The sequence below is a fragment of the Primulina huaijiensis genome, unplaced genomic scaffold (genome assembly GCF_012295235.1).
Source record: "Primulina huaijiensis isolate GDHJ02 unplaced genomic scaffold, ASM1229523v2 scaffold25799, whole genome shotgun sequence".
Classification (NCBI taxonomy): Eukaryota; Viridiplantae; Streptophyta; class Magnoliopsida; order Lamiales; family Gesneriaceae; genus Primulina; species Primulina huaijiensis.
The window spans coordinates 1-10,896 of NW_027356267.1; the positions used below are offsets into that span (position 1 = coordinate 1).

Here is a 10,896-nt window from a genome sequence, read left to right on the forward strand (position 1 = left end):
GCATATAATAGTGTGAATGATGCGTCAAAGGGTTTAGAAAACATGTCTTTGCGTTTAAAACGCTCGAATATTCAATCTTTGGCGAGGGTGTGAAGATAGACGAACGGGCGACGAAGAACCCTAGCTTTTCTTCTCTTCCGAATTTTCAAAATTTAGGTGTGTGCTAGTGTGTGTGATTCGGTTGAATAGGTGTCAAAAAGACCTAGGAATCATTTTTTATAAATTTTAATTTACATGTTAATGGGCTTGGGTTTTGGGCTTTCAAATATAGGAGCAATTGGGCCTAATCAATTTAGTTAAATTGAGCTCAATAACTCTTATTTAATTGATAAATAAAAATTTACAAAAATTTAATTTTCAAAAATAATGCATTTAATATTTTGAAAGTCCCTTGTTTGCCCAAAATCGGCTTCCCGGATAAAATCGAGTTTGTCTCGTAAAATAATTCGAACTCTATCATTTTTAGACAATTTTAATCATTTTTAATCATATTAGGAAGCGTTGAAAATATTTAGGAAAAAATAGTTATTCTTGTCTTGATCGTCACCGGTCTCTTTTCCCTAGCCTATTATCGAATATTCGGGTAAAATCCTTCAATTTCACGAAATCATGCCATATAATTATTTAATCATGCAACCATATCTTTAATCATTTAATATGCATTAAGTAAGCATTTAAAATCAATTAAATAAAACAATTAATCAATTCAAATAATTTGCATACATGCAGTTTACGTGGACTGATTTTTTGGGTGTTACAAAACTCGAGCTAGATGGTGTGCACACTTGAAAAATGTCATTCTGACACTCAAATCATTCAAGTATTCATGCAAAGAAAATGTTTTTAAGTGAATATAAAGTAATTGCATATGAGAATAAAAGTGAACTCCCTTTCTTTTTTTTTTTTTTACCTCCGATGGAGGTATTTATAGGATACCAGAATGCGTGACAACTCCGAAATGCTCGGGTAATGATCACGATGTGCGGACGTGACCCACTACTGGGCTTTAGCACGATTTGAGTGTGTGGAGGAGAACAAACTCTTTGATTATCGTTAGACAAAGTCCACGATCAATTGACTTATCCTTCCTATGTCCAAATCCAAGGATGACCCGACCTTTTTCTAGGGTACCAAGTGACAAAAAATGTAAATTTTAAAAATGAAATGAAAAATTAAATCAAATTATGTGTAATTTATTTTCTATGATTCTGTATAATAATTTAGTCATTTTTTTATTGTATATTGTTCTTTACTTTTACACTTTCCTATTAGATTCCTATATTTTTTATGTATTCCTTTAGAAAATATACAGTTAAAGAAATTTCTCTCAAGATTAGCTGTCGAATTATGTCAATTAATGACTTAAAGATATAATGATATAAAGATGAAATCATTATTTATTCATTTATGTATATTTTAATTAAATAAATATTTTTTATATGTTTATCCATAATGGTTAACTTTGGGAAAAAATATGTCTGCTAAAGTTACTGTCTACAATTATTAACTTTTTTTTTTATAACTTTTTTTTTTAAAAAAAAGGTTAATTCAAATCAATTCAACGTAAAGAAACAACTTTTATCATCTTTAAGATATTATTCGATAGAATAAGACAGCGCATCTCTTTTTGCAACAATCGGCAGTACATTTAAACAAAATTAAGGTACAAATACTTAGTTTAGGGTTAAACGACATAGTTTAGGGATAACAATTTTACATATTTATAAAAAAAAACTAATGCACAACCCACCGAACAAGAGATGGTAGGTCCCGGAGCGAAAATTCCATGGTAAATAAAAATTTCTAAATATTATAAATATGTTGAAAAATATGTTTTGAATGTTGAAAAGTAATAGTTGAATATTTGAATGCTGAAAATATGAGTTGTAAATATTGAAAATTAGTGTGTGATGATGCATGTAATGATGAATTTATTTTTGGATTATTTGTAAAAAATTCTATAAATAGATCTCTCATTTTTGAAAAAAATCACAATTGAGTTGAGAGAAAAATATTATAAAGTGTGTAGTGTGATAATTTTGAGAGTTTGAGATTTTTACTTTTTACCGTAAATTTTTATTTTTTCATAACACATTATCAGCACGAAGCTCTAAAAGTCCTCCATATTTTTACAAGCTCCAAAACAGAAGAAAAAGGTAACAAAAGTAATAATATTTATTTTAATTTTATTTATTGATTGTGTATATATTTAATATATAATATAATGTTATTATATAATAAAGATCAGAAATAATAAAAATAAAATTTTCAAAAAAAAAACTTGTTTTAAATACTGAGAGGATGTTAAGACGACATCCCATATTCCCGGTAAGGGATACGACAAGTATAAAAGCCTATAAAGCTTTTAAACAAAATACCTTATGACACCTCATTATAATAATGTGATATGATATACATAATTATTTAAACATGACTAATATTATATACATCATATTATTACCATAAAATTATACAAATACATATATTTATTTTTTTGTACACCAACGGTCATAAACGGTAATAAAACGGCTAGTTTTTACCTATAAGTATAATCTCACAAACACATTCAATCACTCCAACTTTCTCTTTTTCTCTAAACAATTATTCTTCATCAAATTTTCGAAGAAAAAGAAGATGGCTTTCTCAAGATTATTTTTAATTATTTTGGTTATCATACTCACGAGTCTTGTATTTATCGAAGAATATCATCCTCGTGTTTTTTTTTTATTTTTACGAATGCTTGTATTTGTTGTTTTATCCATTACTTTGTATTGCAATATTCATTAACTAATAAAATGCAAAATATTTTTTTTAGTACCACCATGTCAAACTTGGCAAAGCTCGAATTCATTGTTCTTGATATTACGGGGAAAAATTATATGCCATGGACTTTCGATGTAGAAATGCATCTTGAGTCATTGGGTCTAAATGAGACCAAAAAAGAAAATGGCATATCCACATCACAAGAAAAGGCAAAAACCATGATATTTTTGCGGCGACATCTTGACGAGGGAAAAAAATGTGAATATCTAATTGAAAAAGATCTAATGGCTTTGTGGAATGTATTAAAAGAAAGATTCGAACATATAAAGTAAGTTATACTTCCGACCGCCCGGGATGAATGTAATAAATTGAGATTCCAAGATTTTAAAAAAGTCAGTGATTACAACTCGGCGATGTATAGAATAATCTCGCAAATGAAATTTGTGGCCACGAGATTAGTAAATTGGAAATGCTTGAAAAAATATTTTCCACTTTTCACGCATCGAATTTAACTCTACAACAACAATATAGATTGCGTGGATTTTCGAGATATTCTGAACTTATCGCTTGTCTCCTTGTGGCGAAAAAGAATAACGAGCTGTTAATGAGAAATCATCAGGCACGACCCACTGGTTCAACGTCATTTCCTGAAGTAAATGTCGTAAGCAAAAATGAATTTAAATCTGGAAACCAAAATCAAAGTTATAGACAAGATTTTTGTCGAGGATGAAATCGAGGTCGTGGTCGTGGACGTGGACGTGGAAGTGGTCGTGGTCGTGGACGCGACCGTGGTTTTGAAAATAATCGAGATAGTTACTTCTATAACTCAAAGCAAAAGAGCGTCACAAACTATCCACTGAAAAAGGCATCATGAGAATATGAGTGTTAATGAGAATCACTCAAAAAGATTTGAAAGTTCTTGTTTTAGATGTGATACTTCAGGACATTGGTCTCGTATTTGTCGAGCCCCTGAGCACCTTTGTAAACTTTATAAAGAATCAATAAAGGGGAAAGAAAAAGAGACCAACTTTACTGAACACAGTGAACCTTTGAGTGATTTAACTCATTTTGATGCTGGAGATTTTCTGATTGATTTCTTGGACAATGATCAATTTGCTGGTGGAATATATATGTAAAATATTTTATTTTTCCATGCACTTGTATGATAATGTTTTATCGTGTGTTATATTTTTACATATGTATTGTATTGTATTTTATTTTTATAAATGTATTGTCAGTAATTTTATTTCATTGCATATTTTTTTTGAAGTTCAAATATGGAAAATGCTATGAACAAAGCTGAAGTTTTCATACATGATAGTGGTACAACGCACACTCTCTTCCGAGATAAAAGATATTTCTCAGAACTAAAACCAACAAAAACAATGGTGAATACAATATCAGATCCTGTAGACTTGATTAAAAGTTGTGGTAAAGAACAATTTTTATTACCTAATGGTACAAAAATTTTTATCAATGATGATTTGTATTCACCACAATCGAAAAGAAATTTGTTGAGTTTTAATGATATATATTTCCATGGGTTTGATACTCAAACAATGAATGAAGAGAATGATAAATATATGTGTCTTACCACATAAATCAGAAAAGAAATATGTGATTGAAAAACTACCAATGCTCCCTACTTGATTGCATTATACACATATATAAGTCACATTAAATCAAACATGGTAGTTGATAATTCTTCAATATTAACCAATTGGCATAATCGATTAGGACATCCTGGTTCAACAATGATGTGAAGAATTATAGAAAATACACATGGTCATCCGCTGAAAGACCAGAAGATTTTTCAGAATAATAAGTTTCAATGTAAAGCATGTTTTCTTGGAAAACTTATTATAAGACCATCACTAGCAAAAATCCAAACTGAATCACCAATGTTTCTTGAATGTATTCAGGGTGATATTTGTGGACCAATTCATCCACCATGTGGACCATTTAGATACTCTATGATATTGATTGATGCCTCCAGCAGAAGGTCACATATATGTTTATNATATGGGAATCACTGTTGAGAATCTTGTTACTCATGTGCATACACAGAATGGATTGGCTGAATCATTGATTAAACGTCTGCAACTGATTGCTAGACCAATGATTATGAAAACATATCTACCTATTTCTATAGGGGGACATGCAATTTTACATGCTGCTGCATTAATTCGCATCAGACCAAGTGCATATCATAAATACTCCCCATTGCATCTTGTATTTTGTGAAGAACCAGACATTTCTGATCTGAGAATTTTTGGATGTATGGTGTATGTGCCTATTGCACCACCTCAACGCAAGAAAATGGGACCTCAAAGAAAGATTGGAATTTATATCTGTTATGATAGTCCATCAATTATTCGATATCTTGAACCTCAGACAGGCGACGTGTTCACAGCACGTTTTGCTGATTGTCATTTTAATGAGAAAATTTTCCCAATGTTAGGGGGAGACAAGAAACATACCGAAAAAGAAATTACATGGTATGTATCATCATTGTTATATCTGGATCCAAGAACGAAACAATGTGAAAAAGGTGTACAGTAAATTGTGCACTTGCAAAGAATAGCAAATCAAATACCAGATGCGTTTACAGATGCAAAAGGGGTAACTAAATCATATATACAGGCTGTAAATGCTCATACTCGAATTGATATTCCAAAGAAACAAATTGAAAAAGCTCATGATGTCGTAAAACGCCTGAAGCGTGGAAGGCCAGTCGGTTCCAAGGATAAAAATCCTCGAAAAAGAAAATTCATAGAGAAACGTGATGATCACAAAATAGATAATTATGTTCCTGAAGAAATACATGATGATCACAAAATAGAGAATGATGTTCCTGAAGAAACAAATGATGATGAAAACGTTCTGTCAGAACCACAAACTGACGAGAATCGTGAAATCTCTATCAATTATATTAATACTGGAAAAATATGGAACCGAAAAGATATAGAAGAAATCGATGATATATTTTCGTATAATGTGGCAATTGACATCATAAATGATAATGAAGATCATAAACAAAAATCTTTTGGTGAATGTAAAAATCGGAAGGATTGGATAAAATGGAAAAACACCATCCAGGTTGAATTGGATTCGCTAAATAAACGTAATGTTTTTGGACCTATAGTCCTTACATCTGAAGGTGTCAAACCTGTTGGGTACGAATGAGTTTTTATTCGAAAGCGAAATGAGAAAAATGAAATAGTAAGATATAAAGCTCGACTTGTTGCACAGGGTTTTTCTCAAAGGCCTGGAATTGATTATGAAGAAACGTATTCTTCCGTGATGGATGCAATTACGTTTCGGTATTTGATTAGCTTGGCGGTATCTGAGAATTTAGAAATGCGTCTTATGGATGTTGTTACAGCTTACTTATATGGATCACTTGATAGTAATATACATATGAAAATCCCTGAATGATTTAAATGCCTGAAGCACAAAGTTCAAAACCCAGAGAATGTTATTATGTGAATTACAAAGATCATTATATGGGTTAAAGCAATCCGACCGAATGTGGTATAATCGACTAAGTGATCACTTGATGAAAAAGAGATATGTTAATAATTCAATATGCCCTTGTGTTTTCATTAAGAAAACAACATCCGGATTCGTAATTATTACTGTATATGTTGATGATTTAAACATCATTGGAACGAAAAAAGAAATTCAAGAAGTTGTGTCATACTTAAAGGAAGAATTTGAAATGAAGGATCTTGGAAAAACCAAGTATTGTCTGAGTTTACAAATTAAATAAAAAGAATGTGGAATATTTGTTCACCAGAAAAATTATACGAAAAAGATCCTTAAACGTTTTAATATGGATAAATCAAATCCTTTATGTACTCCAATGGTTGTTAGATCATTAAACATAGAAAAGGATCCATTCCGTCCATGTGAAGATGATGAAATTATTCTTGATTCAGAAGTACCATATCTAAGTGCTATAGTTGTCTTTATGTATCTTACAAATTGTACAAAGCCAGATATATCTTTTGCCATAAATTTATTGGCAAGATTTAACACATATCCAACAAAGAAACACCGGAACGGAATTAAACATATATTCCGTTATCTACGAAGAACAGCAGATTTTGGACTTTTGTATTCAAAAGATGCTAATCTAAGTATAATTGGTTATGCCGATGCTGTATACTTATCTAATCCACACAAGGCACGTTCCAAAACTGGATATGTATTTACTCGTGGAGGCACTGCAATTTCTTAGTGTTCGCAGAAACAAGCACTCGTAACAACTTCATCAAATCATGCTGAGATTATTGTACTACATGAAGCAAGTCGTGAATGTGTATGGTTAAAATCAATGACCCAATATATCCAAATCTCATGTGAATTATCATTCGACGAGAAGCCTGTGATACTATATGAAGATAATGCTGCATGTGTTGCTCAAATAAAAGAAGGATACATAAAAAACGACAGAACTAAACATATTTCTCCTAAATTCTTCGCATTCAGCAAGGAGTTTGAGAAGAATAAATATATTGATGTTCTTCACATTCAATCAAGTGAAAAACTCATCAGATCTATTCACAAAGGTACTTCCTACGACAATATTCAGAAAGCACATATATAATATTGGAATGCACAATCTACGAAATTTGTGAAGAATTATTCGTGTCAACATGAGGGGGAGTTTACATGACTGCACTCCTTTTCCCTTACTTTAGTTTTTATCCCAATGGGTTTTTCCTAGTAAGGTTTTTAACGATGCAGTATAAAAAACATAATGAAGACAATCAATGTATCATGATCATCATCATAAGGGGGAGTGTTGAAAAATATGTTTTGAATGTTGAAAAATAATAGTTGAATATTTGAATGTTGAAAATGAGAGTTGTAAATATTGAAAATTAGTGTGTGATGATGTATGTAATGATAAATTTATTTTTGGATTATTTGTAAAGAAATTCTATAAATAGATATCTCATTTGTGAAGAAAATCATAATTGAGTTGAGAGAAAAATATTATAAAGTGTGTAGTGTGATAATTTTGAGAGTTCGAGATTTTTACTTTTTACCGTAAATTTTTACTTTTTCATAACAATATACAAATTTTAAAAATATAATATTTCTAAAAATAAAATACTATGATTATTTCGATACGGATCGGTCGATAAAAAAATAAAAGTGAATAATCCGAATACAAATAGTACTTCTCTTATCCATATATGTTTCATGTCGTATTTACATGTAACGAAATTAAAAAATTCTTTATGATCACTATCACATTGAAATATGAAAATTTTGAAATAATGGATTTTGTGATTTCAAATAACACAATCTCTATGCACCATGACAGTATATTTATAATTAATGTTTTCATAACTGAATCGATAATCGAACATGTCTACCAAAGAAACAGTTCAACTGATCCGACCGAAAAATTGTTATATAAAATAAAAAATAATATAATATAGCAAGTAATATATTTTAAATTCTATTGATATTAAATGTATATATAAATAATAATAAAAAATATATTTATCAAAATTTAAAATCTAAACAAAATACATATAATCAAATAAAATAATATCTACATTTTTTAGACAAATAATAAATGAAAATAAACTCTAAGACTGTTAAAATAATATTTTTATCAACATTCAAAATCCAAATTATATATATAAATTTAAAATATAAGATTTTTTTTAAAAAAATAAGAAATTAATCAAATTATAAACAAAAAATTTAAAAAGAATGAACCGATCGGACCGATTTTTAACTGGTTTATTGCTGATCTAAACGGTTCTTAACCCATTTGATTGTAAAAACGATTATTAGACGATGTTCGTACTGAGCCGTGATCGGTTTTTGATCGAAACGATATGTTCAACCCAATTTTGAAAACATTACTCGTAATAACTATATAGAATCAAAATCCTTTTGTTGATTAAACAAATCAATTGATATCTAGAACCATCACAAATCAAAAGTTCAAAAATTACATATATATATATATATATACATAATTTTTTTTCCTATAAAGAGGTTTTAAAAATTTCAAATTATATATAAAAAAATTGACTAAGTAAAGTTTCATCGATTGACTGTTAAATATATATATATATTTATACTATAGAGACAAAAAGTGAGTAAAATAACAAGTGGCTATGTGCGTTAACCTGCGCCACGTTTGGTGGTAAAAGGAATCGTCTGCAGCATGTGCGATGCGCCTCATCCAAAAAATGGGACCCAGTCTCTAATAATACCCCAGTGGCCTGCTTCGGGTTTGGGCCCGAATCATCAAAAGTCAATTCTTTGAATACATTGTTATTAACACATCTAAAATATCAGCCTTATTACGTTATTTCGCAATCATCATAATCTCCTCCTATGAATTTTGTACCAAACATATTCCCAACGGTTTTATTATTTTTCCCACGCTAAATTTGCTTGGTCACAAATACTCATGTGAAAATACTACTAATTATAAAAAATATTCATTTATGAGTAGGTTTTTTGTGAGACGATCTTACGAATCTTTATCTGTGAGACGGGTTAACCTACCGATATTCACAATAAAAAGTAATACTTTTAGTATAAAAAATAATATTTTTTCATTGATAATCCAAATAAGAGATTCGTCTCACAAATTACGACCCGTGAGATCGTATCACACAAGTTTTTACTTTCATTTATTTACTTCCTAAATTCTTGACTAATAATGAGAACGATAGCCATTTAGTAATTCACATAAGACATAATAAAAAAGAATATGTACAAGCAATGTAAGACATATGACGTGGACATAGAAATTACATTCAGGCAGGAAGATCAGCTCCTTAAACATTGACACGTCGTCTCAACTTCGGACATGTCATCGTGTGTTCCCCACCTGGTACGGACTATTCCACACACACATAAATCCTTTCACACCTCCAACGATTTTTTTCGCTCTCTAGATTTCAACAATATCATTTTGCTTTTCCAACAATTTCCTGTAATTCCACAAAGTTTTACCGAGATTTAGGCACATAGATGTAACCAACTATTTCACAGTGACAATCCCAAATCACGGTATTCACTGAAAACTTTTTGAGACTGATTCACCCGCCTCAGTCGGACAATTTACGCTACATCCAGATGCCGCCGGCGGCCGGCGTTTTAGCTCAGGGTGATCGTATTCAGGTGAATCCATTGATGGCGCCCGCGGTTGTGCAGCAGCCCCAGCCGCCGCCTCCAGGGGTGATGATGACCACCGTGTCGGAGACGTTTGCCAAGGATGCTATCATCTCGTGGTTCCGTGGGGAGTTTGCGGCGGCGAATGCTATCATCGACGCGCTCTGCAGCCACCTGACGCAGCTGGAGAGCGGCGGAGCGGCCGAGTACCAGTCGGTTTTCACGGCTATACACAGGCGGAGGATGAACTGGATCCCGATCCTCCACAGGCAGAAGTATTTCTCCATCGCGGATATCCCGATGGAGCTCAAGAAAGTGGCCGCGAAGAAGATAGAGGAGAGGAACGTCGCGTGTACAGAATCTTCTGATGAGAAAATGAAGAACCAAGAAAGCCCGGCGGTTGAGTCGTCGGACGTCATTGAGAATGCCGGCGGTGAAGCGGCGCGTGAGGATTCCGAGAGAGATGATTCGCCTGAAAGTGAGATCACCGATACAGGTAAGTCCATCGAGCCTCCATCTGTTCATCGCAAATCAAAACTATTACAATGAGGATCAAGATTATTCTTTTTTATTTAACGTTGTTTTCCTTGGAAAAATGATTGATTGGTTATTGAATCATAATTTTTGTTACTGCCAAGCAGCAGACTTTCCTGAATACTCCAGAATATTTAATATGAAAAATCACATCACTTAAGGAAATCCGTTCTATTAACCTTTAATAGTTAGAAGGTCTTTCCGTTTAATTCATATTCTGATTAAAAACTTTATTTTTTCAAATTCAAAAGATTTCAAGAGCGTGAAATTCTTTTTTTTTTTCCGCAATTCATCGGAGACACTTTAATAAATGAATAAGAATTTATTATGGTAAAATGAAATGGAAATAATTGAAAAATGAGATTATTCAAGAATACACATTGCTGAAATCACGCATTGGAAATGTGATATTAAATTTGAACGTCTATCATTTCATTATTT

General features: G+C 31.6%; 1 protein-coding gene across 1 annotated transcript; it reads left to right on the forward strand.

Moving 5' to 3' along the window:
• The first annotated feature begins 9,672 nt into the window (after positions 1-9,672).
• LOC140967650 (RNA demethylase ALKBH10B-like) lies at positions 9,673-10,587 on the forward strand. The gene has a single exon (XM_073428339.1). It carries the CDS (start codon positions 9,886-9,888, stop codon positions 10,468-10,470), a length of 585 nt encoding a protein of 194 aa, XP_073284440.1. The 5' UTR covers positions 9,673-9,885; the 3' UTR covers positions 10,471-10,587.
• The last annotated feature ends 309 nt before the right edge of the window (positions 10,588-10,896 follow it).